Source organism: Rhopilema esculentum, chromosome 18 (assembly GCF_057945365.1).
Source record: "Rhopilema esculentum isolate cy_ngs chromosome 18, ASM5794536v1, whole genome shotgun sequence".
Taxonomy (NCBI): Eukaryota; Metazoa; Cnidaria; class Scyphozoa; order Rhizostomeae; family Rhizostomatidae; genus Rhopilema; species Rhopilema esculentum.
In genome coordinates, this window is record NC_142832.1 from 6,741,790 (window position 1) to 6,767,794 (window position 26,005).

General features: G+C 36.0%; 3 protein-coding genes across 3 annotated transcripts; all 3 read left to right on the forward strand.

The window, feature by feature from the left end:
• Positions 1–1,815: 1,815 nt before the first annotated feature.
• LOC135696803 (uncharacterized) lies at positions 1,816–12,126 on the forward strand. The gene is made up of 11 exons (XM_065216318.2): positions 1,816–2,496; positions 3,284–3,499; positions 4,229–4,442; positions 5,345–5,478; positions 6,017–6,187; positions 7,134–7,233; positions 7,687–7,926; positions 8,256–8,483; positions 8,781–8,880; positions 9,179–9,251; positions 9,538–12,126. The coding sequence occupies exons 1-11, from the start codon at positions 1,939–1,941 to the stop codon at positions 9,640–9,642; spliced, it is 2,139 nt and encodes a 712-aa protein (XP_065072390.2). The 5' UTR covers positions 1,816–1,938; the 3' UTR covers positions 9,643–12,126.
• Positions 12,127–12,461: 335 nt separating this feature from the next.
• Positions 12,462–19,964, forward strand: LOC135696804 (prenylcysteine oxidase 1-like). The gene is made up of 3 exons (XM_065216320.2): positions 12,462–12,956; positions 16,668–17,057; positions 17,734–19,964. The coding sequence occupies exons 1-3, from the start codon at positions 12,617–12,619 to the stop codon at positions 18,519–18,521; spliced, it is 1,518 nt and encodes a 505-aa protein (XP_065072392.2). The 5' UTR covers positions 12,462–12,616; the 3' UTR covers positions 18,522–19,964.
• A 1,655-nt stretch (positions 19,965–21,619) lies between these two features.
• LOC135696816 (uncharacterized) lies at positions 21,620–25,553 on the forward strand. Its single transcript, XM_089113586.1, has 5 exons — positions 21,620–22,309; positions 22,542–22,648; positions 22,756–22,809; positions 22,967–23,074; positions 23,381–25,553. The coding sequence occupies exons 1-5, from the start codon at positions 22,306–22,308 to the stop codon at positions 24,422–24,424; spliced, it is 1,317 nt and encodes a 438-aa protein (XP_088969712.1). The 5' UTR covers positions 21,620–22,305; the 3' UTR covers positions 24,425–25,553.
• Positions 25,554–26,005: the final 452 nt, after the last annotated feature.

Genomic DNA, 26,005 nt, shown 5'->3' on the forward strand with positions numbered 1-26,005 from the left:
TTAGTAAACAGTCATTTGCGATGAAATTTGATGGTGTTTTGATTTTAGATGCCCCATGCAGAAACGCATAGCACTGACATTTTCTATGCGTTTCTGCATGGGCCTAAGGCAAACTACAAAAAATGATAAAAATTCAAAAATGATATTTGCATGGAAAAGTTTGACCTATATCAGATTGTTGCAATCATTTCTTGCTAGTAAACATTAATTTGCGATGAAATTCGATGGTGTTTTGATTTTAGATACCCCATGCAGAAACGCATAACACTGAAATTCTCTATGCGTTTCTGCATGGGCTAAGCGGATGGTAGTTGTTCATCTTATCAATAGCATGATTGTAATTTCATTTTCTGAGTTTATCATGTCAAGAGGTTTATTCATTTGAGTATTTGATATTTAGTTAATTTTACTGGAACTTTGATTTCGTTTTGTATTGTTTATATTGGATGTGCGCGTTGTGTACCCCACAGCTAGGCCCTCCATGTCCGCCATTACACTTTAACATTTGAAACGCATATGTGTCTCAGCCCATGCAGAAACGCATGCCCATGCAGAAACGCATATGACACTGGCGAAACCGCGGCCATGCCCCCCACTTTTCAATATGGGAATTCGATCAAAGAAATAAGTCATTGTCCAATTTGTACAACGAGTAACAGCTTGGCTTAGAAAATAGATCGAGAAACCTTATCCAGAATAACTTGGTGCCGGCACAAATTGACGGAGTTTCGTTTTTTTATGACCCTGAAGTTGGCCCACAAGGCCTATTTGCAGTTATCGAAAACTACTAGCCCCCGTTCCAAGGTCATTGCACATGCGCATTATCACTTGAAACCCTGGCGGGAAGTTCAAGAGTAGTGTGGAGCGTGTGTGCCATGATCCTGCGGCACTGATTCGAAACAAAGGACTCGAGGTTTCGTCCCCCGAACAAAAGAGAAATCGCCGTTGAAGGAAAAGAAACCGATGAAAAGAAATTTTTTGAGGATATGAGATATTAACAGGAGTGCTGTCCTAAAAAGTTAAAAAGAGGATGTGTGGTAGGCAAATTCAAGAGAACCTACTCATGGCCACACCCTTACCACACCCAATGTACTTGCATCTGTGTCAAAGACTCTCTGTCGTGCGTAGAAAAAAAAAGATTGATGAGACTGCTTATTAATGAGGAACCTATAGTATATTACAGGGTTGCCATCAGAGAATTCGTCCAACAAAATATGAACTCACTTGTTAAGGGGTGCCGAGCCCCCAAAAATATCTCCGAATTTTAACAAGGGTGCTAAGCCCCCTGAGCCCCCTCGACGGCACCACTAGAAATAAAGAATGGACAGATTTGTTCTTGGCTGTACAACCTGTACAAACTGCGTTTTCTTTTATTTTAGTTGATAGTTTTTTTGTTGATATTTCATGTTACTGATTTTTATCAAACCTTGTTTCTTTTTTTCTCCTCCATCTTATTTTGGGTACTAAAATCTAAAAGAGAGTTTCTATACGAGCCATATTCTATGGGACATACTGATTAAAAAATTTGAAATGCATTGCCTCTGATTTTCCTTTCCAGAGAAAATATCGACAACTATAAAAAGGGTAACATCATTTCATTAAACAAGATATAACACCTAAAAAATGAACAAAGGAGGTTCCCAGTCAAGAAGAACTGCTGCTTCATAGGAGTATGGAGGAGGCTATAGCCCCTGCTAGGTCAATGACTGCGCGGTGCCTGCTAAGCCCCTCCACCCAGAACAGGAAGTGTCTCTAGTGATTGGAAACCATAGAGATGTCAACTTCGGGAGAAAAACGTGCCCTTCCATTCACTTCATTTTTTTCATGTTTTTGTTGCGGTTGCGCACCCCAGACGAAGTGTTGACTACTCTCAGATCGTTCTTTGTTGATTTCTTGCAGCTGTTTTGGAAGATTTCAAACAAGAATAAACCGTAATAGATGGGATGTGGTGGGAGTAAGAAATTGTTGATTCATAGCCAACAACAAGGGAATGCATCTACAGGAAATAGAGATATTATAAGGGCCACACCAGAGGGTGCAGAACCACAGGATAGCAACAGCAAGGACCTATCTACAAGAAAAGGAAATATGGAAGGGAATAAAGATGAAAAATTTATACATGATGACGAGGAAGATGAACTTCTTGGCAGAGAATCAGACGAACCCATTGATATAACGAAATCGTTTAAAAAGGGTTATACCAGAGAAAAGATAGATGCCTTGAAGGCTGAAGACTTTGTAACAGAAGGGATAAAGATTATAAAAGTGGTAAATGGAATGTCCATGAATCTTGATGGTATGCCTGCAAACTTTAAAAATGCAAAAAAGTTAAGGCAGCTCTATTTTAATGCAAGATATGCCATTGGACGAAATTTTTGTAAAACGTTCCTTGATGATCTTGTAAAGGAAGGTGTTTTTACATGCATTGTCAATGCAATGAAAAGACTTCATGCTGCTTGGCCTAATGTCTTCTTGCAGACACAAAATCCAGATGAGGTATAACAGAATATTCATAATTATGTACATATTAATATATGTTCATCTTTGCTTTTAAAGCTATTATCAGTTCAGTTTTCAGTTCAGTTCAGTTCATTTCATATTAAATCCACTACATACAATTTAGTGAGAATAACTAAACAAACAATTCGAGTTTCTTTGGGTTGGAATTTATCTCACAAGCTTCTCTAATGGCTGTGTATTTCAAAATCAAAGTGGGTTACCATGGTATAACAATAGCCTGTTAAATACCCTACTGAATAAAAAATTAAGCCAGTCTTCAGAATTTACAAAATGTATGGTGGTGCAAGGTCAGTACTCCAAAATTTGAGTTGCATATTATTGCACTGTTAGAAAATTACTTTCTGTACATCATATGAATAGTGAATGGAAGTTTGCATACAGAAAATGTGGCTGAAGATACCTATGTGTGTGCAAGATCTCATCCAGAACTGCCATAATGTGCAGAATGGAACATGAATAGGGGCAGGGGAGACTGCTAGATGCCTCAGAAAATCCATGTCTGAATTTTGGAGATAGGTGACTCAAGTCAGCAAAATTAAAATTCAATGCACCCCCAAACCTTCTATTAAATGTAAGTTTAATTATGAAAAATGAAAAAAATATGCTGAATATCAATGGGGATAAATGCTTGATAATCAAGATTTATTGTCTTCTGACTTAGGCCAGTTTATTGCAGAAAGCTTTCGAAAAAGTATCATAAACATTTTGTCCAGCTAGACAGTCTAATGTTAAAGAAATTATCATGTGGAAAATTTTTTTCAAGGTATTCAATTCCACTGCTACAAAGGCAGCTTTATCTGACTATGATCCACCTGAAGGTATTGTTGCTCAAGTATGGATGAAGCTGAATGGCATGGCAATTGGAACAACAGATTTGCACGAAGGCTCTCGTATCAAGGCAGGAGAGGAAGGCCTTATAGAATACTACCTTCAAGAGCTTCTCCCAGCTGTAAGCTCAGGAAGTTATCCAGGGATTAAAGTGAGCATGGAGTTATTCATAGGTATTGAAAGTACATCTAGAAACAAAACTGCTAGATATTTTAAGGGGTAAATTCTTAAGGTGATTTGTAAATGCTTTTCCTTTGCCACTTGATATAAACATTTGGCAAAAGTTTGTGTCCATGGACTGTCTTTGGTCACCAAGCAAATTCTTGACAATGCCTTTAAGCATTAAAGTCTCACTAGACCCACTGTAAATAAAAGAAATTTGCTAGACCTGGCTCATTAGCAGAGGTAGTACACTGTTTTATATGATAAAATGAATTTGCATAAAAGAACACAAGCTGCTTTTATCATCAAAACAGTAGGTAAATATTGATGGGTTTTCCCTGTCAATGTATCGTTTTTTATTGTTACTGTTGTCAAAATGTTCATTTGGTCGGAAATGTGACCAAAGCTGTCCTTTCCATATCACAAACTTCTCTATCTGTCTTCTGCTTCAAGGTTTTAAGTATTTTAATATTTTGAATCTCACAAATGGCTGTGTATTTCGAAATTAAGGTTGGTTACCATAGTACAACATGATCACTGTTGTCAACATGACAACATGAGCCTTCATGCTTCTTAAGTTGTTAATTTGCCTTAGTTCAAATCTTGTCATCTTGATTTTCTGAAGTTGAATTACCTTTTGCTTGTTGGTCCCTTTTCAAGAACCCTGTGACCAATGCCCCCTTCTGTTCTTCTGACCTTTGTCCTTGTATCTTTGTAGACTGCACGTGGAGTTTTGATGCAGGAGGGGGTTGGTGTATTGTATAACTGCAGTATGACAACTACGAATTTGGTATACCTAAAAAAATTCAACTGTATTGAAAAACTGCTTGGAATTTTCAACACCCCAAACGAAAGGCAAAACATGACAGTTTTATTTGCTCTTTCATACATGGTTGAAGAGAAAGACAATCACTTGATCATGGCTCAAAGTGGTGAGTTTCAGCATTTGAAAAAAATTGAAAAATAAAACAGCAACTTTTTCCATATAGCCTGAATTAGATTCAGTTGCAATTTAACAGCTATTGCCACAGCATTTTTTTAATCTTGTGCTTTTAGACAATGGTTATAAGTAACTGAAGATTCTTTTCCTTTAAAATTGAAACAAGTACACCCTAAAATTTTACAAGCTTTTGTTGCTGCTTTGCTGGTCAGTTCCTAAGTTTGCTCTTACTCCTTAGTTTGTTTTTATAGCCAAAGAAGTTCTTGATACTGTAAAACTTGAATATTTCCCAAAATACCAGAAACACAAGATACTCAAGAACTTTTCTTCTGACACTCTTCAGACATTTACATGAAAACAAAGGACCCTGACTAGTATAGACAGAAAGAGTCATTTTCTCTCTTGGGTTCTTCAATTAGTTGAGAGGTTAGTGGCTGCTGATTTGTAAAACAAGATAACCAATAAAACTCACCTTTCTTCCTCTCACATTACTTTCGATCCACATCTGGATATAAATTTTCAGCTTATTTTTGGTCATTATCTTGCATTCATACTCTGAAGAGTGTCGGACGAAAACTGCTTCAGTATACTATGTTTATGGTATTTCATGCAATGCTCAATGTTTTTTATCTAATCTTAAAAACCCTTTCCACTTTATACCTTTATACAAATTGTGGGATTTATTAAGCAACAGGTTTATTTTGTCATATTTCTGCATAGTGTTATAATCTAAGCATTTATATTGAAATATTTGTCCTCTAAGCATAAAAAATATCTTGAACTTGAATGTTCCGTCATGGCAAATCTTTTGTTGCAGGCACGCATTCAGTAATTCATGTGCTCTGTGCCATTACTAATAGATTTGCCCTTTCATTGTGCACAAATCTTTTTCAGAAACAATTGTTAAAATCATTGACTACCTTCATCATGCATGCAAAATGAAAGCACGGAGATACAGAGGTTTTAGTAGTTTAGAGCTTGCAAATGCTCTTGAGAGAGTTGCTGTCAATGATGAAAACAAGAAAATGGTGATGATTTTATGTGAGAAATAATCCAATAAGAGGCCCAGCTTTTACAGTGCATGAAAAAGAAATGAAATTCCTTAGGACCCAAATTAAGAAGATAGATTGTTTTCATTCTCTATCATAATAATTAAGCTATAACTCTCTATGCAGAACTGATACATTCCTCCGATTCCAGTCTTTAGATACAGATACACTAATAGTTTAATAAAGGAGCAAAACTCGTTTTTATTCTAAAATTTAATTCCTTGGTCAAGGGCGATGATCAACAAACAACTTTCTTTACAAAGCTAACTCAAAGAATCTGGTAAAAGCCGTTTGAGTCTAATGATAAGAGCTCTAGATAGCTGTGGAACAGTTAAAATGTACCAAAGCCTCTCCTTCAAAAAAAGCTCTCACCTTACGAGCTGGAACATTAATGGAATAACTACCTGTGATTGTTCTGTCAAACTTCCATTTTCTAAGATATCTGATTCGTTTGCTCATGTACCAAACATCTCTTTAGGTACATACTAATTTGTGCTTCTTATCTTGCACTATTTAGATTGGAAGCAGAAAGGGTCTTGATGCTTTGGTGCAAATGTTCAATGTTGCAAAGACTCAAGAGCAACGTATTGCTGCTGCCAACGCGATTTGGATGTTGCTTTTTGAAAAAGAAAATCAACAAAGATTTATGAGTATGGATGGTGCCTTTGACTCAATGCTGGCTTACAAGGTAGAGATGATGCTATGATGATGCTATGATTTACTGAAGAGAATATATTGTCGAGAATGAGATCTTAAAATTAGATTGTAAATGCAAATCGACAGTTCCTTGGACTCCATAAAAAAACGTTGTATTGTGTCACAGTTGTGCAATATTTTTCCCTTGGGTCTATCTCTGATAACAAAAAAGACCCAATAGGTCTCCCTTTGATACCAAGCCAACCCTGATGATATTATCAGATCAAGCAATTTTAGGAAAAATGCATTCCCAAAGCATGCTGATGTTTGTTGGAAGTTCTTTACGCACTTTTCTATGGCCTTGGGGTATTTTGGCTCTAAATTAGGGCCAACAATGTATGAAAACTGGTATCCACCAAAGTTTGAATTGATTAAGGCAGGAATGGAAACGTAGAGTTTTACGGCATCAATTAAAAAAAGTGTGTGAGAAGGAAGAACCGCAGAACAGGCTGTCCGCCGGATTCTGTGAATCTTGCAATGAGTGTTGTTATGAAAGATATACAGGTACAAAACAATACGACGACGAGAATCCAATGTCACGGGATAAAATTTTCAAAATAAATTAAATTTAAAGAATATACTAATATTTCGCCCCGGCATACAGGGCTTCATCAGAGTAAAAAAAGAAAAGACCTATGGAAAAAAGTCAAGCGTTCTCTGCCTATGTCCTACCTTTTCTTATCAAAATCTCGATGTTTTTAGATTAATTCTACACATTCTAATAACGAAAATATACTCTGAACTATCTTTTATGTTAGGATCCTATAAAACACTTTCTTCATTCTGATACATTTTTATCATTTCTTCAGCTCATTCACTTCAATAACGGTGAAAATGTAGTTTCATGTTCACCCAAAAAAACTTATGCTTTCGTTTTAAAAGGCTGATTAATATCTTCTTCCATGGTTTTTTTCTTTTATGTTTTGTTAACTTTTAAGGATTGTGAAAACAAGGACGTGCGAAAAGCGGTAACTGGAATTATGTGGGAAGTCAAAATGAAAGATAAACATATGGAGGCCATGGCTGAAACTACTCAAGGTGAGCCGACTATTTTCCGTCCCAGTTATTGAATAATATAACTTCAAAGTACCTTCACAGTACATATATGCAGTTTATTTTTGACTTTTGTTTATCAATTTCCTTCAATAATATTAAACCTAATCATATTTGCATATATGTTGTGCTATCATCAATAAAAACTTTTTTCCTGATCACCGCATTTAATGTAATAGAATTCTAAAACTGACATGTTCGTGTGTGTGAAGTCATGTTTATAATATGAAAAAATCAATCGAAGACTGTTATTGGTGACCTGTTTGATTTTTCTGTGAATGGTTTGCTGCAGTTTTTGATCAAGGCCCGAAGCTACATGGGTCCTTTATAACAAGGCTTATTTCAATTCTTGAATGATAAGACCTGCGTTTCATTACAATAGTATTTAGATATTTAGACTCTACATAATTCCGATCTAAACAATACATTAATTTGTAGACGCATCTGGCAATAACAACAACTCTAGCAAACATGTTATGATAAGCTACAACTGGGGCCAGCAGCCACTGATGCTGAAGCTAAGGGACGCACTGAAGGAGGCTGGATACAATGTCTGGATGGATGTAGATAAGATTGGTGGATCCACATTGCAAGCGATGGCATCTGCTGTCGAGAATTCTGCTGTTATTTTGATTGGTGTTTCAAGAAAATACAAGGATAGTCCGAACTGCAGATCAGGTACGAAAAATCGTTTTTAGTTCTATTTACGTAGTCTAATGGTATGTCACCCTCCTACTTTTTGCCATATAATATTTCAGAGGTTGCTTGTTTTGCATTCTAATTTTGTAGCTCAAAACATCTTTGTGATTTTACAGTATATATGTTTTTCTGATGAGCTATTTGTCATAAAGTTCGTTGTGTTGTCATTGAGCGATATGTAGTCAGAGTAAACTTACTCAAAGCAAGCTAGGTTTTTACAGTGCCAATACCAGCCATGTTCGTGTTTAGGTGCTTGTTGTATTATATTGCAAATTCTGCCTTCTACTTTTATGTTTTCTATTTGGTAGAAGCTGAGTATGCCTTCCAGTTACGCAAATCCATTGTTCCGCTGATGCTAGAGAAAAATTACCAACCAGATGGCTGGCTCGGGTTCATAGTCGGTGCCAAATTTTGGATCGACTTTGCGAACCAGACTAATTTCAAGAACTCTGTGCAGAAGCTAGTGAAGGAAGTTGGTGGCAAAGGGAAATATGGCAATGACATTATTAAGCCTGTAGATGAAGTTGATTTAGGAGGTGTGGCTGATACTATACTAAGGGTCCTTTTTATGCACTCTGTTTTTGTCTAACTAATTACACATTTTCCTGTTGGTTACTATTTCAGGAAGTATCAATGTATAGCGTATCAAAATTGCCTTCGTGTTAATGATGGTATTTCATGAACTATGAACCCAAAAGTTGTTGGTTCTGATTTTTCTTAAACGCCAAAGGCTTTCAATAACATCAAACTATTTCAAAAGCTTTTCCTTTGGGCCTATGCTATAGGTATTAAGCGAATGTCCTTTTTTATTGCTACATATGCTTTTTACTTAGCCATACCAAAAGAAAGCAAGACCAATCGAACGAAAGAAATCTCAAAATGGAGCAATTCAGATGTAAGAGACTGGATTAAGCAGAAATGTCAGCTAGAAAGGTGGGTTGTTTGTCAAGGAGATTACCTTTTATGTGGGAATTATCTTTCCTGTGCACTTCTTTTGATAAGTAATTTGGCTTTTGAAAATAATTGTTAGCATTCTTGAATACTCCCGTTGATCTTTCTACTGTTGATTAAATATTAAATTGTCTCAAGGCAGAGTACTGTTCACGGATGTCAAATTCTGTTATTTCTTTCCTTTTTTAAACAGCATTATTTGTTTATTATTAAGATCTTGATCGCATATAATATTGAACCTTGCTTTTGAATTCTATTTAACTGATTTTCTCCTTTTCAGGTCGATAAAGGAATCGATTTTAGAAAAGCTAACAGGCAAAAGATTAGCTTCGTTGTATCAACTGCATGAAGAGGTATGTATGGCATTGTTGCTAGTTCTTGCCTATAATCTTGCGTACAAAAGGCATTTCGATCAAGTCTGTGCCCATTCGTTTATTCTTGTTGATGTTCTTAATTTTTCATAATGCTCTTTACTTCAGAATTGTTTCTCCTTTTTATGTATCATTAATCTAAAGTTGATTTGGTGTATATCTTTTTGGGATGTAACGTTTTTTCCTTTTTTGTGGAGTTTTGTTACTTTTAGAATATGCTTTTCTCACTATTAGAATTTGTCTAATAACAAAAATAATATTTTTTCAGGCCTCAGAGTTCTTTTTCAATTCACTTCGAGCCGATTTTGGGTTCAGCGATGTTCTCGATTTGCTGGACTTTTGGGATGCTATGAAGGAGCTGTTTTCTGAGTGATCTTGAAAACTCAATAATGATTTTCATCTTCATCAATTGGAGAAAAAATACAGCACCCTTTGCCTACTTTTTCTGTTGACATTGTGCAGGGCGAGAGATCCAACTGGGTCTTGCCAACCGCTTTATGACATCGTTGCTTCAAATCATACATACCAGCTCTAAGTTTCTCCAAAGTCTAATAAAATGCAATAGATGGTCTATGTTGTATAAATTGTTACATTTCAAAAAGATTTTCTCGTTAAACTTCTAACATCCAAATTTCTAGCTACTTACAGAGATTCCCTTATTTAACTCCAGTAAATAAGATTTGTGATATACAGAAATATACTAATTACTGTATATGCTGCTTTCGCATTCCATCTCATTCATAGATACTGGTCGTTTCTAAACAGTCCTCCATATTTGTGATAACGTTAGGTATCTTTAAAACAATAACCTATATGCACGCTTACATTGAAACATCAAAAACAAAGAGTTTTATTTGTTTATTTTTTTTTTTTTATCTCTTAAATTAAAGTTGATTTTATCTCGTTGTCTCGTCATAACTGTAGAAAGATATGGTAATGTATTTTTAAAGATCTCATATGATAACGGGGAATTATGATAGCTAAAGGCTAATCTTTTCGACAAAATTGTACCCGAGTTTTACCGCAAGCCCTATCGTAATCAGTAAGATGGCAATGAAGCACAGGAATGCCTGCAGATAATCATTTCTTGCACAGAGGACCATTTTTTTCATAGAAAATTTTTCATTTCCATGGTAGAATTGATGATAGTTTAAACAGATATTTCTAATCTGCAAGTGTTTCTGGTGATTTTTCACCAAAATGTGTTATCCCGTTCACGTTAAAAGCCCTCGTGTAAAAGGTTCTTGCTTTGAGCATGTCGTGTATCTGATGGTAATTTAATTATCATATACTTCTTTACAATAGCCTGCCAAATTTGTCACTAAAAGGTAAACGGACGCAAGTAAATTTAACTGTTGCATATATAATTCATTGTGTGGTTTATGCATGTGATACATCAAGTTATAGTTGAACATAGATTGAAAAATGATAAATTGACATAAAAATCCTTCGTGCTAGTACGCCCGCATGACAAAATTACATGTAGACATAAATAAAGTTTAGATTATCATTTTGGATATATCACCATGAACACAAATGGGCAACAATCCATGTTAGTCACTTATTTAGTTCACTGCCACATTGTCCTTGTCACACTTTTTATGTCTAATTATGCTGTTTATGAAAAGGTGATACTTCTCTTTGTTTTGGCTTCTATTAGACACAGGAAATCACCCAAAATTGCCCCCATTCTGGAATATACACAGGTGCTACCCCATGCTTGTTTAGGGGTTTTCCTCAACAGTTGTGTGTCAAAGTAAATAGATAGAGCTCTCGAATAACAATTGGAGTAAGCTCTTCCCTAATGCAAAGTATTGGTATCCACTGCTCTTCTGATACCGCTGTCAGGTTTTTCTTTCAGAGTAGCAGGGTAGGCTGAAACATACCACTGTAAGGACTAGAGCTGGGCAAAGCTTACAATGCATCAAATCGATGTAATGAAACATGCTTTGTATCTTAACATGCGATGTATCTTGACATTTGTCATGAAGTGATAGATAAACACAACAAACTTTCCGTTTTCTAGATCTTTTCCTTTTACAAACAAATCTTTAATAAATCTCTAAACCACAGCAAAAGCATCAACTTTCTTACACGAGCTTACAACCAAAACTGAATACGCTCTCTATAACAAAGCAATAGATCGTCCCTAGGTTCCAGTCCACAATACGCTACGTCATTACACATTCATCAATAGTTATGTGTAACTAAATATGTTTCATTTCTCAGTATATTCGTATGATCAATGTGAAGAATTATGTCAAGATAGCCAAGTATAAAGTTCTGATTTAGCGCAGTCTTTTTCTGGCGTCTTTTGTCTCCATGTTAACAATTCCATTCAAAAAGTTTTATTAAAATTCCGTTTGTTCCAACGGTTATCGTATACTGGACTTTGACCATTGTTTTTTACAACGAGGAAAGCGTTGTTGTTTTTACATTGTAAGCACCAGTCTTCCGGGTGTTAAGACGTAATACGAGGCTATGGCCAGACCAGATGTTGCAATGACATTCCGGCACACATGTCTCACCCAGATACAGTTTGTTGCCTCTTTGTATAAAATTAAATCGAAAATTTCGATTTAACCAATAATAGAGACAATGGACAGTGTACATTGTCGTTATTATTGGTTAACCAAAACCAATGCCACACGCGTGTTATTTAAAGCTTTGTTCTTGTGTTTGAGAAAGGGATAAGAAATGGTGGGGACCATTGTAGTTCCTTAATGGTTTGTCTAAAGAATATCTATATTGCTATCCGCAAGTTGTTTTTACAGTTGTAAGTCAAGTAGTTTTCAAAGGCTTGTTGAATGATATGTTTAATGGCTACGCGTCATATCTCAACACTGAGCTTTGTCGGTCATCATCCAAGCTCTTTTTAAACTATCGCCATTGTTCTGGGGGGGGGGGGAGGAGGGGGTGGAAGTAGTAGTTAGTAGTATTTTGGAAAACAAAAGCAGAACAGAAAATACAGCGTGAAGTGTTGGGTGTTTCAAGTAATTTTTGTCAGTGATTATTGTTTACTAGTATAAAGAGAGAAAAATCTTCTTACATAAAATGGAGAACAAAACTATAAATAGATATGATTTTGGATGTTTTGGTTGCCTTCTTGTGGAGTCGTTTTTCTGCGATTCCCTGGCCCTGTTGCTATGACAGCTACCATGTGGGAACATGTTTCGATCGCTTTTCTGTGTCATTGTTTTGTGGTTATCATCACATGTTTGTGAAGGCTGTCGGTCCCGTGATGAGTTGCTCGCCAAGAAGCCTAATCCCCGCTTATTCCCTACTTAAATAACCAATTGTTTCTGTAGCTGTTTACTCGAATTTTAAACATCAATTAAAGAAGGAGGATGTTTTTTCGAGTGTTGAGGCCACTTGGTTCCATCATAGGACTAGCAGGACTTGCAGTGAGTGTTGGATTGGTAAATGGCCTAAATACACGCCCACTCTTCGCACACAATGAAGAATTTCCCAAGGTTGCAATTATTGGTGCTGGAATTGGTGGTACCTCGGCGGCTTATTTTATTAGGCAAGGCCTTGGTCCAAACGTAACCATAGATGTATTCGAGAAAGGAAACAGAGTCGGTGGAAGGATGGCTGTTGTGGAGATCGGTGGGAACTCTTTTGAGGCGGGAGCTTCAGTTATCCATGAAAGTAACAAGTACATGCAAGAATTTACAAAACTATCTGGTATGCATCATTTAATTTTTTATCTATCTTTATGGTTCGGCATATCTTGGAGGTCTCTTTGTATAACGAAATGATAGCCGATTTAAATATGGAAAATATTTCCCGTTCGAATTCAAAGTCAAGGAAACTGAAAAATGTCTAAATTGCCTATACGCAATATTTCTAAGAGATTTTCTATTGCACAAGTAATATGAATACTTGAATTTATATATTCAAAGATGATTTTTCAGGTATGCAGTACTTGACCCCCATGGTATTAAATTGCTAATGGGAAAAACAAAGCAGAGGAAGTTCTTCGGCAAAACAATAGCAGGATTTATAATAAAGTTGTTTAGCAATTTTCAACCATTTCCAATGTTTGAAAACCTACAACAGAATAAGCAAGTTGTACAAAAGAAATAGAAGTATTTTATTAGAGAGAAAGCCACAATTTTTGTATTTACAAATTCACCCACAGATGTGTTCTGTACGGTAAATATCGTATTACTTATTCAAGAGTTATCAAAATTTGCATACCCACACAGAGAAGACAAAAGTACCTGAAAGGGAGTTAGAAATTCCGTGAATAAAACTCGTGAATAATATATTAACAAAGGAAGATAAATCTTCGAGAACTTGCTTTTGTTTTGATTAAACAACACGAGGAATTTAATTTCTTTATCTTCCTGAGTAGCAATATACTTCCAGTGGGCTTCCCTGCCTTATTGAACTCTCTACTTCCCTCCTTGTCTTTTTTCAATTTTGAAGCTTCATTTTTTAAGCGTTTTATATCGCATAATATTTTTTTTAAATCTAACCAGTGAAAGATAGGTAAAAATTACACTGAACTATGAGCCTATAAGGTATTATATCAGAACTGTAAGTTTTATCATTGCTTTAAGAAGGGTTAAAAGCTTCTATGAGTACTGTGAAACCTTGAATTGACCTCTTCCTTGTATACATCCTCATAAACCCCCACCCTTGAATTACCCCCCCCCCTGCCCCTGAATAAGCCCCTACCCCAAATAAGCCCCCACTTCAAATAGAGTGTGGAGTGTGACCTCATCAAAAAATCCATAAGAATACCACTAAATACCTCTAAATACACAAAATCAGTTGAATCTGTTCAAAATTGGGTGGGGGTTATTCTAAAAGCATGTAAGGATCTTGCCTGAAAATTGCTGCTTCATTGAGATAGAACTGTCTGAATGGAGCCTGAAATGCGATAGATTTACGTCCATGATATATCAGATATTGAACTGAAAAACTAAAAGAACTAAAAAATCATTTGTGTGATGATTTTGCTGTCAAAATTAAAGTAAAATTGCTAACCAGCCTGTTTGGAAATTTTAAGATAATTTCTATAATTTTAAGATAAGCCCCTGCCCTCAAATTAGCCCCCATTCAAAATTGTCTCAAATCAGTAAGCCAACAAGGCACTGATTAAAGGATGACAGTAACTCAAGACGTTTTGCTGTTACTACCTAGCTTCCAAAGGAAGTTTTTAAGAGACTGAGAGATGCTGCTTCAAGTAGCGTCCTTGTCATTTCTCTTGATGTGATTCCTATTTTTAGAATAACAGAGAACTGGGGACTCTCCTAGATCCTAGATCACAGAGAGCTAGAGAGACCAACTCCAGATCCTTGGAGGCCAGAACCCAACCACTGAGCCCTGCCTGGTCACACATGAGTAAGAATAAGCCGCAAAAGCTGGAAATCAATATTATTGATTGGCTGGGCTTAAAATGGGGGGGGGGGTTGCTAAGCATGCTGAAAGCCAAATGCAAAATGATTGACTGTAGGTTTTAAGAACATTTTTCAAATTATTAAACCCCCTCAGCTCCACCTAAGCAACCTTTTCTTCTATTTTTTTCTTTGATGCAATTATGATTTGTTGATGAGTTCAGCAATGTGGAGGAGCACTGTAACTAAAATTCCATGTCCTTGTCTTCAAATTCAAATCTTTAACAATAGAACCTACTCATAGAATGTTGTTTTTAGAGGTCAGCTTGTTTTTTTCATTTCTTCTGATTTTACCCTGATTTGTATGCCAGAAAGCTTGTTCAGTCGACAAGATGCTACATGGCAAGGCCTATAGTTTTCAATAACCAAAACCCTAGCAGACTTATTCCATTGTTTTGATATCCAGCCTACCCAGGCACCGCAGAGCGTTGAGAAAAGTGAGGGGTCTAAAAAAGGTGGGGGGGGGCTAAAACCGTATAAAAAGAGGCTTTTTTGGTAGTTTGATACTTAGTATTTAGCCTCCCCAGCCCCCCCTGCTCCGCGGTGCCTGGGTACCGTGACACACAAATATCATTCTAAGTGTTTCTCTGCTTCATTTCTTATCAATCCATGGCTTGGGAATGCTTGGTGGGAAGAATTTCTTTCCATGAAATACTGTGAAATGTTAGTGAATTTAACTGGCTTAATATTACAGAAGTTAAGAAACTTAAATTGAACTAGCAGTTGAAATTCAATTACTCTAATAATATAACTTTGTCAGTGTACAAATAGCCTATTGTCTTCATAATCCATTAAAATATTTTAGAAACTGTTCTTGATATAAAGCTACAGTATCACTCTAAACCACACTGTTTTTGCTGATCTAATCAGCCACAGATATCTTTCTTTACCTGTCATGGACAAGATGTTTTCTCAAGCGTTTTGAATGGAATGAAAAATTATAGTTTAATCCCCATAAAAAGAGATCATATTTTGATCTTGGTGGTGGTGTCTAATTCGGATGAGCTTTGCTTCAGTTTCTTTCACTGACTTGAAATTATAGATTGTATCATCTTGACATGCTGGGTTTTAAAACCACATTTGATGTACTTAACACCAAACGCTGTGCAGATTGGGAAGATTTCAGTTTCTCATCTGATTCATAGGGCTTTGAAGAAATTTTGAATTAATGAATTATTCTGTCTGACCCAGGATTTGCTATTATATTTGACAATCAATTTGTTTGACCTGCCCTTATGTAAAACATTTGTGTTGATGAATGAAGACCCAATCTTGTGAACGTTGTATTGAAACTTCATCTGTAATCCTTTATTCTGTGGTTTACCATAAAAGTATTTTAATTCTTGTCTAGGGGTTTGGATTCAGATTACTCTGTATTTTTATTTCGTTTCATTTCATATTATTTATTTCATTTGCTCAATAAAGCAAATTAAAATGATAATAAAGTACAATAAAGTAAACAAAAAGTATATGTTATAAGATAAATAGAATTAAATATAATAAAGACAAAAGTATGAACTTAAATAAAAAGGTGAAATATAATAAATAAATTGTTACATTTCTGGAAATTCTATGCAAGAAGAGAAGTTGTTTAATTCTTTCATAGAAAATCCCAAGTGGTAAAACACGTATTCAGAGTCGTCTCTAGGCGTGGGGTGTGACACCCCCTTGGCAAAGAATTTCATGGCAAAAATCACGAGTTTTTGTCATGCATGGGTGATTCTTCGGCAATTTTCAGGCTCGTCGACAAAGAAAGGATGGTTCACCCTTATTGTCGGCAATTGGGTCCTTAGCATTACCCCGTTGAGCACAATATCTATTGCCGGTTTTGCTCATATTCTTGTGTCTCGGTTTCTTTCTTTCCAGTCAAGTTTTCTCCTTTAATTGGAATGGGGTTCCTTGATTTGCTGTACCCAACCTAGAATCATAAATAGATCTTTTCTCACGACTCAATAACATTTCAATGTGATTGCATTTTCTTTCGCTGCAGATCTCAAGAAACTTAAAAACGACCTTACATCTTCGATGGGAATATACGACGGCAATGAGTTTGTTTATCTTAGCACTGGCTATTCCTTTTTGGACAAATTAAAACTTTTCTGGAGGTACGGAATGGGCCTAATAAAAATGAACCGCTTCACAGAAGACACCATGAACAAGTTTCTTGCTATTTACAAGCTACAAGATGAAGGAAAGTCATTTGAAACAGTAAGAGAGTTTCTAGAAGCCCTCGGAGGGAATGAATTTGTAACGATGACCCAGAAAAGCACGCGTCAAATTTTGGAGGATGCCAAAGTTTCAAAAAAAATAATCGACGAGTTAGCGACAGCTGTAACCCGAGTCAATTACGGCCAGGATATGGGTGTCAATGCTTTCACTGGTGAGTCGAGTGGTGCTTAAAAAATTAAATTTTCATTCTTCTGGCATTTCGAAGTTTGATGTGGCAATGCCAGTCATTGTCGATATAGAAAACAAAGTGGAAAAGATGCTTCTAAATGACAAAGCAGAAGGAAAAGAGCTTGAAACGCTCACCATGGTTCTTATTTCAAGTGAGAGTTTCAAATTGACGAATTTTTTCTTCTATATATATTTTACATAGGTCCTAGTTGATGGCACGTTTTTTTCACAAAACCTTATCCTTCACTAATTGCCCTTTTTAAGCAGACACATCTTCCCTCTCTTCTCCGCTAGGCATTGTGGTTGTCCCAGTTGCCCCCATGGTGCCACTTACCTTCCAGGTAATCGTGTCCAAAAGGGATGTGGCATTTTCCTAACTAGAATGCAGCTTTGCAGCGTGGTTATTAAGCATCAAGCTCGAATGATAAGCAATAAGGCCCACGACTGTTAAGTTTATTATTAGGCTAGCTAAGGTTTGGGAGATCAATTTCTAGATGAAGTCTTAATGTTGCTCTCAGTTCTCCTACAATGTTTTGTCTGCATAATGCAACTTAAGCTAGATTGAGAAAAATGTCATTTTTACATTTATTTGTAAATTCACTGATGAAACTTGATAGAAATTCTACGAGAGAATATTAAAATTCTTATTTTTCCTCTAGGTTTCGTTTCGTTAGCTGGCGCACAGTCTGCTAAACTCTGGGCTGTTGAAGGAGGTAACTACCAAGTTTGCAAAAGGATATTAGAGAAATCTGGTGCAAATGTGAAGCTTAACAAGTATGTGAAAGAAATTGACAAGAAAATTGTGGATGATAAAACGATAAAATACAGACTCAGAACTGATGATTTTGACTCGGGATATGTTTATGACGCTATTGTTGTTGCTGTTCCTTTGGAGGTGAAATCAACTAAGGTTAAATGCATTGCCTGTTCACAGTGGCCTGATCTTGAAAATCTAGGACGATATCAACGAACTGTGGCGACGTTTGTAAAAGGCGAAAGAAATCATAAGGCTTTTGGAGTTAAAAAAGCTAGTGACTTGCCAGTTGATATTTTTACCACTGAGAACCCGGCGCTGTCCTTTAGCTCAATAGGTTTACAGGAAACTGTGGAAGGAAAACCGGGGGCAACTGATGGAAATCCGATATACAAAGTGTTTTCAAGAAACCTGCTCACTGAAGAGGAATTAAATCATCTTTTCTCTGTGAAGTTGGAAGTGAAGTCAGTTGATTGGCTAGCGTATCCACACTATCATCCCCCAGAGAGGTTTAGCCCGTTCAAATTAGATACTGGTGTGTTCTATGTAAATGCAATCGAGCGGGTGGCTAGTGCTATGGAAATGGGAGCAATCAGTGGTAGAAATGCAGCCTTGCTGGTAAAGAAGTATTTGGGAGGCAGGGAAGAATCCAATGCAAAAAGCAAGAAGAAGGCAGTCAAAGGAGAGCTGTAAAAACAAACCGTGTTGATATGCCTTTTAGTATATTTTGTAAAATTGTAATCGGCTGAAATAACTGGCGATTTCGAGCCAAAAGCTAAGTAAGGATTTAACAAACCAGAAATGAGCCCATGTTCATACCATCTAATTGCGAATTTCGCAGCTTAGGAATCACTTCTCCTTCTTGGTTTCCACAAGTAATAAACAGTTTTTAATGAACATGAAAAGTCCTATATAAAATGCAATAGAAAGTATTATATTAACGCATGCACCTCTTGGCTTGAGATATTAAGCTAGCAAAGTTTTGTAAAAGAAGTTCTTGTGTAAACCGCTCTCCTCCAATGTGACAATCAAGCTGTATAATGGATTTTAGTACAGATTATAGGCCAAGTATTCAGACTTCAGTGTGACTTCAGCTAGGCATTCATATCAATAGTACCTGATATATTGATTTTATGTTGCTACTTCGCTAGAAAATTGAATTTGACCACAAATATCATTATACTTTTACCATCCATCGAAGCGTTGACGTTTTTGGAGCACATGATGAATAAATATATATATATTTTGTGTAAAGGATTTCCGTTTGGTCACCTCTAGGCCTATTTCCCTTTGCTTTTTCTGGTGCCAATTTCGATAGGGTGCTCTTCAAACCCCTATATACAACTACCCCGATAGTGTGTACCCCGTTCTCTTGTAATACCTTTACCAGAACACTAACTCTTCCTCTGATTTCCTTTCAAAATCCACTTAAGAGTACATTAAGAGGGGGTGGGGCAGTGAGGTAGGAACAAGATCATTGTCGAGGTAGGGCTTGTGGTCCTTAGGCGTGATCGTGGCATCCCCTTCGTTATATTTAACAATTGTTATCAAGGTAATATGACCTGATTTTGCAATTTTGCTGGTCTGCAATCCCCAGCCCCGTTCCTTCTTCTGTACAGCTCTTTAAGACTGCAATGTTTTGGTATGCGCGTTCCCCGCAAAGTGATCTTTTCCTTAAATCTGAGCCGCATAATTTTTGGATGGGGAAAATTTAAATTCAGTCTCTTATTTTGCAACGTGTTTGTTCCCGGACAAAAAAAGAGTACGTCATCGGTGACAGAAATTTACTTCCCGCGCGCTAAAAACTTTGCAGTCAAACAGCCCTTAAGAGAAAAGCACGTATATGTGAAGACAACATGTTGTTGGAATTGTTATATGTTAATAAAAGGAGCTTGCTTGCTGTGTGGCCTGGTGTCATGCTCCACAAGCTTGCCTCTCTGTTTCGTTTTTGCATTCACATTTGTACATTTTGATTAAAATAGTTATAAGATACTAACCCACCAAATATAGGATATGAGACAAATAATCAGTTTGAGATATGAAATGTTTGGTTTTTATCAACTAAGCATCTTTATCAACTTTCTTTGTACTTATTTCGTTCAATCTCGTATTTTGACATAAGAGAGTTTACTTCTACCTACGTCTGTACTTTCTGTCTTGGGCCAACGTTATCTAGGGAAACTTTTCCAAGAAGTGATTTCATGATGTCTTTCATGGATCTACGAGTATAAACGAAATTATTGGGTCTGCATGCAAACTGCTATCAATAATATGGATTTTACGTATTAATTTGGTTTTGGTCTACGTATGTTATTTTGGTTTAACTTGACAAGCAGGGGTGTCTTTCAACGATGCAAAACTTTTTCGACAACTGCAACCTAAGTATCTAAGTCGAGTGTATAATACACTAGCGATGTTTTGCAGCCATGCATGTATACACTCTTTTGTATAAAAGACAATTTCAAAGAATCCCCAAAATTTTGAAACTTTCAGTAGCCAGAACCTTTCAGAATCTTACATGTTTCAATTATACTGTGATAGTTTTCGATTGGTACCTGAACATGTTTGAAGGTACGGGGACGTGTTATTATTTAGGGGTATCTTTTTTTGAAAAGTTCGGAACTATCGGTATACGTTTTTGAAATATGTGCGGAACTGTGGGAAGCATTTGAAGAAACATGCTAAATTATGGGTACCATGTTGGGAAAATACTGCAAAATTATTAGAAAGGAGATTAAGCATTAACAAAGTGATTGTCCAGTTAGAAATTAAAGATTGAAATATTTGTAATATCGAGATTTTGAGGCAAAAGACATGCAAAACTTGTTTGATGATTTTGTTGTATTTTTAAAAATAATATTTGCCTTGCGATACTATGGGTTTGGTTTTCATCATGTTTGCGGAATTGTGGTTCACATTTTCCAGACATGTGCGGAATTATGGGTCCAAATTTTCAAACCAAAATGGCACGTCCCTGTCCAAGATTAGACTTTGTCACCCCCCCCCCCCCCAAGCTGTTTTGGTCCTCAGTTCTTCCCTGAATCAAGGTTTCGTCTTCTTACGACGATAGACATGGCGCATCATTCATTTGCTAGTGCTCCACCGAAATTCGATATCATTTTTTCGGTATAAAAGGTCAAAATATTTTGCAGGGACTAGAAACTTAAAAATAATGCAAGCCAAAAAGAAGATTTAGAGTTTTTAACCTAGTTTTCGTTGGAATTTGCAAAAAAGTTAAATTTTGAAATTTTTCGCCACTTTAATTGTATTTTATGTTTACATGATTGCAACTTAGCAACAACAAAACAATAATCAATACGTGACGTCAAATTAATTAATGAATAAAATCGCAAAAAACCGTTACGATTTTTGTTGAGAACTTTTCAACTGCAGTCACGACGAAAGTTTGTGTTACTGAATTCTTCGCAACTTTTTTACGATTTGAAACACCTGGAAATCGATAATCGCGAAAGTTATTTCGAAGTAAAGATCAACGAACCTATCAATCATTCGAATTTACTCGAAACTACGCTTTTACGCAGAAAAAGAAACAATGGTAAGTCGATTTGTCGAAAGAGAAACTCGAAGCCTTCAGAAAGCTTGCTAAAAACATTATAGCAATGGATTAAATTGTAGAAAATGTATTTCTTTCAAAATTTTACTGTGAGGAAACAAGCATAAAGATAATGTTTAGCTAAAAAAGTTTTATAAAAATGAGTTTTATTATGTACGGAGACTTAATATTTATGTAAGCCAGGAGACTTAATATTTATGTAAAATGGGATAAACAGTCAAAGAAATATAAAGAAGAAACGATATATCAAAAACATTATATTAGAGATCAGTTTGATGAAGTTGATTGTGATTTGTTAATGAAACATTTACAGCAGCTATGAGTAAATATAATGAGGCCTAAGATTTGGCTAAACCAAAAATTGTCGCAGCTATTGTTGCCAAGGATCGTCACCATGGAAAAGACAACACCGAGGCTATAGCCTCGATTAAATGTGACTGTTTCTTATATAAAAGCGTTGCTCATTTAAGTAAATTTCCGGGGGGGGGGGGTAACTCCTATAATGGCCTAACAGGGATCCAGTCATTGTCAATGAGTGCCAAAGCTAAAATATTAAAGAATTACCCTCAAATTGTAGTATTTTTTGACAATAACCCTCAAATGGTAGCATAAGGACGGAAGATATGTTATTAATAGCATCCATTTCTTTGTACGGGTCTGGTCCTTCTTTGACAAAATTCTTTGCAATTGACTGTTGTTGATTCAGAAAAGATAAAACATTGTTCACTGTCTATAATAAATTGACTATAACTCTTCTATAAAATCCTGGTCCATTTCAGAAATCACCCATTTTTAGATTGTCTAACGTATACCAAATCTTTATTCCAGGAAGTTGCTTTGTTTGCGACTAATAGTGAGAGTTCCATTCCTTGCGTTGCAAAATACGAGTTCTTCTTGAAGAATATGAGTGAGTATCTATTGTTTATATTTTGACTGAGAAACCAACGATATTTACTTTATTAAAGAGTTATTTTCCATCAATGCAATTTTCGTAGATATCTTGCTGGGATTCTTGTCTGTTTGTGTTAAAGAATTTCATGAAAGAAAATCGATGCTATTGTAAGCTTTTACTTTCTTCATTGATAGAATGAGGTACATTGAAAAGATTACTAGAATCCGTTTTTCACATTTCCTTACAGATGCTCTCTTCTCGATCATAAAGCACATGACGGACATCGAATCGCCAAGAAAGGGGAATCTGGAAAAGCTAAATGATACTGAGTACCGAACATTCTCCTTCGCTCAGGTAAAACTGGCTTTTACATTATCACAAGAAATATCCATTTCTTTCGCTATCTTTCGCGAACTCCTATTGATTACATAAACATTGAATTTTTGAATATCTATTTGCAGATAAAGACCCAAGCAAAGGCCTGTCTCAGTGTTCTTCAGGATCTTCATTTGATGGTGAGTTTTCCACCCCTTTGTAAGTTCACAGTCGTTGTAGCGAAACTGTCTTAAATAAGGAACCGATTTCACATAATAGAATAACCTATTTACATTGTGATACATAATTGCAACGAAATAAAGTTATTTTCTTATTTATTGTTATATATTATTGCAGACAACAGATGAAGCTGTCATATCTTCTACAAAGAAGTTTGCACGTCTCATTCAGAACATCGTTCAATCCTGGGACACATTCTTCTTAAGTATAGCTGTTGTTGACAAGGTAAAAATATTAACAAATGTAAGCTAATGTATCGCTTTCAGTAACACAACTTTTCAGATCATTTCTTAGCCGACTGTGGATCTGATGTCAGTGTCAGTGTTTATATAGTTAGATATTGTAAATCCAATTGCAGAACGGTTGCACTAACATTGGTGTATTTATGTTGGGTTCTAGAATTCTGTTTAATCTAATGTAGTAAAATTGTAATAGTTTATGTTAAAATTTGTAAATTTATTTGAAGTCCCTAGCATATACATTGACGACTTAATTTTGTGGTGACGAAAGAAAACGTTGTTCACTTTGCAGGGTCCAGGCAAAATCGATCCGTCAAACAACATCAGACTCTTCTACATGCTGACGAAATTTGATATGACAGAGTTCGCCAAGAACTTAGAAAAGCAGAAGAAGAGAATGGAGTTAGTGCTATTGAAAACTCTGATGAAGCTGGATGTTGGTTCCACGAAGAACAAGCTGTTAGCTGGAAATATCTTCAAACTGAAAAACTCGAAATTTGAAGAACTCTTATTCAGTTCTAATGCTGCCTGTGATAATGAAGGAGAAACTGTTGATGGACTTCTTGATGATAGTTTTGCATATGTTCCTAAACCAATAAGTGATCCAAAATACTACCATCCTAAGAAACGAAGATCTTATGTGGCTTATGATGTCACATTAAATGAAGAGCAATGTGTTGTTGAAAATTTGGTGGAAGCGCCAAAGGGGTCGCATGCATCTGACCAAGTGAATGGTATAAAATTTCAGGCTGCCTTGAATAGCATCAATGCTGCTACGGCAGAAATGCCACTGCAGAGCAACTTTACTTCTAACATGCTACTTGACAGCTCTTTTGGGGAGAATAAAGTTTTAATTGAAGCTGATAGGCCACTTCGAAGCCTCGATAAAGCCTGTCTCTCTGTGAACTCCATAGCCATTTTAAATGGAACTTCGAGTAGCTTAAAAAATCCTTCTGATAAGAGTTCTTCAGTCAACTTTACTCTTAGTCGGGGATTGAAAAGAAAACGAAACGAGCCGCTGGGTGACGTAACAAACGGATTAGGCTCTTTTCCTGGCCACAACAGCGACTTGAATTCTCTAAAAAGTGCTCCAATTTTAAGTAATGATGGCAATGTAGATTGTTACAACCAGACTTTGAAGAAAATGAAACTTAGTAAGGATACAGAAATTGGCACCTTCTTCCCAAATGCTGTTGAAAACTCGCCTGTCGAGGAGAAAAGGTTTAAAGGTCTGAAAAAGTTGGGTAAACGATTGAAAACAATGAAATCGAGGTTATTTAAAGGATTAAGAGATAATAAAAGAAGTAATATGGTTTTCCCAATTAAAAAAAATTGAGAAACGTTAGATAACAGTATTATTCTATTATGCTACTATTAATGTGTAGTATGATTGCATTTGTGATTCTTGAATGATTTACGTTGTTACTTAAATGTGATTTCTACAATGAAAAGTTAATGCATTGAAAATTCTGCTGTTATTTCTTGTTCAATCTCTGCGGCGATCATTATTCGCTTTTACCTTGTTGGTGAATATTCATTTAAGGACACTGAAACTGAAGATATCAATTCACCTTAAGATAACATAAGAACTTGTCAGTCTACTGAGCAACTGATTGATTCCTATACTTATTTTCAATAACTTATGCAAGACTTGCAATTTAAATATAAGATTATCTTTATATCACATTAGAGCTTTCGAGCATTTACATTTAATGGGCAACAGAACTGCAATTACTACCAAATGCAACTAGTGTCTTACAAATCACCGACATACAAATTTTTGGTTTAGCAGCAGACCTTATTCTAATCTTAGCCTTTTTATTGGAGCTGGAATTCAAAATGTGGAGCTAAATATGAGATTTTGTGGAGCTGGACTTCATTTTTCATACAAACATTGGAGATTCATGCAAAACAATAAAGAAATGTTTCGTCCGTAAGGTCGACCGTACTAATCCTGGAAAGGTTTCTGCTTGCGAACGTGGGCCAAAGGTATCCGTAAATCTAGGAAGCAGCAGATAACAACAGAATTTCAACCAACACCCATGTCCACCGAGATGTAGTCAGAGGGGGCAAGTTGCATTTGGGCCTTAATGTCTAGAGGGCCTCATAACGTAATGCATACCATTTTAAGATTAGAATTAATCAAACACAAAAAATATGCCTAAAAAGCGATTACAAGAAATTGACTGCAAGGAACATTTTGAAATTTATTTCAAGCTAAGTTAAAGGAGTGGTTACAACAATTTTCATTGCAGCTTTTGAAACCCCTTGGTAGCTCTCTCAACACCGGTAACAAGTTGATCTACTACTATAAAAATATTTAGCCAATTGGTTTGCATTTGCACTGATAGAAACCTCCTGGCTTTAAAAAGTGAATAGCGCCAAGAAATGTTATGATGAATTGTGGAGATGGAAATTTTCCTTAGAATAACCTCTGCTTCACACACGAATGAGAGGCCATCCGGAATTCAATGTGGCGTCAAATTGCGTAGCACAATTACCAAAAGCCAAAAATATTTTCTCTTGCCACAATTACAAAGCCCAAAATATATTCTCTTGCCACAATTACAAAGCCAAGAATATTTCCCAAAAATGTTAAATTGTCGAAATGTAAGCTCTTGTAACTTAAAAACTATAGAAAACATTTGAAAACAAACAACAAATTCATAAACAAGAGGTTGATTTCTATAAAACGAACTAATTAAAGATGATTGAAAATCAAGGTCTAGTCAAAAACAGGTTGCAATGGCACCGGCCCCTCTCTGATTTTTGAAGAGGCCATCAGAATCTTTTTCGCTTGTCAGTAAACGTTAAAACGTAAAACTTGTCTTGTCAGAAAATGAAAAAAGAGTCACCGTATATTGCATGGTTTAGTGATAAATGCACTGCAACAATACATCATGACTAGGAGACTTCT

Bases quoted from the DNA above. Each gene is read 5' to 3' on its own strand.
- LOC135696803 (XM_065216318.2), top strand. From the start codon at position 1,939: ATGGGATGTGGTGGGAGTAAGAAATTGTTGATTCATAGCCAACAACAA. The intron at 5,479-6,016 runs GTGATGATTTTA...TGCACTATTTAG, and splicing joins ATGATGAAAACAAGAAAATG to ATTGGAAGCAGAAAGGGTCT. The intron at 7,234-7,686 runs GTGAGCCGACTA...ATTAATTTGTAG, and splicing joins CATGGCTGAAACTACTCAAG to ACGCATCTGGCAATAACAAC.
- LOC135696816 (XM_089113586.1), top strand. The intron at 22,810-22,966 runs GTGAGTTTTCCA...ATATTATTGCAG, and splicing joins TTCAGGATCTTCATTTGATG to ACAACAGATGAAGCTGTCAT. The intron at 23,075-23,380 runs GTAAAAATATTA...TTCACTTTGCAG, and splicing joins GTATAGCTGTTGTTGACAAG to GGTCCAGGCAAAATCGATCC.
- LOC135696804 (XM_065216320.2), top strand. From the start codon at position 12,617: ATGTTTTTTCGAGTGTTGAGGCCACTTGGTTCCATCATAGGACTAGCA. The intron at 12,957-16,667 runs GTATGCATCATT...CTTTCGCTGCAG, and splicing joins AGAATTTACAAAACTATCTG to ATCTCAAGAAACTTAAAAAC. The intron at 17,058-17,733 runs GTGAGTCGAGTG...TTTTTCCTCTAG, and splicing joins GGGTGTCAATGCTTTCACTG to GTTTCGTTTCGTTAGCTGGC.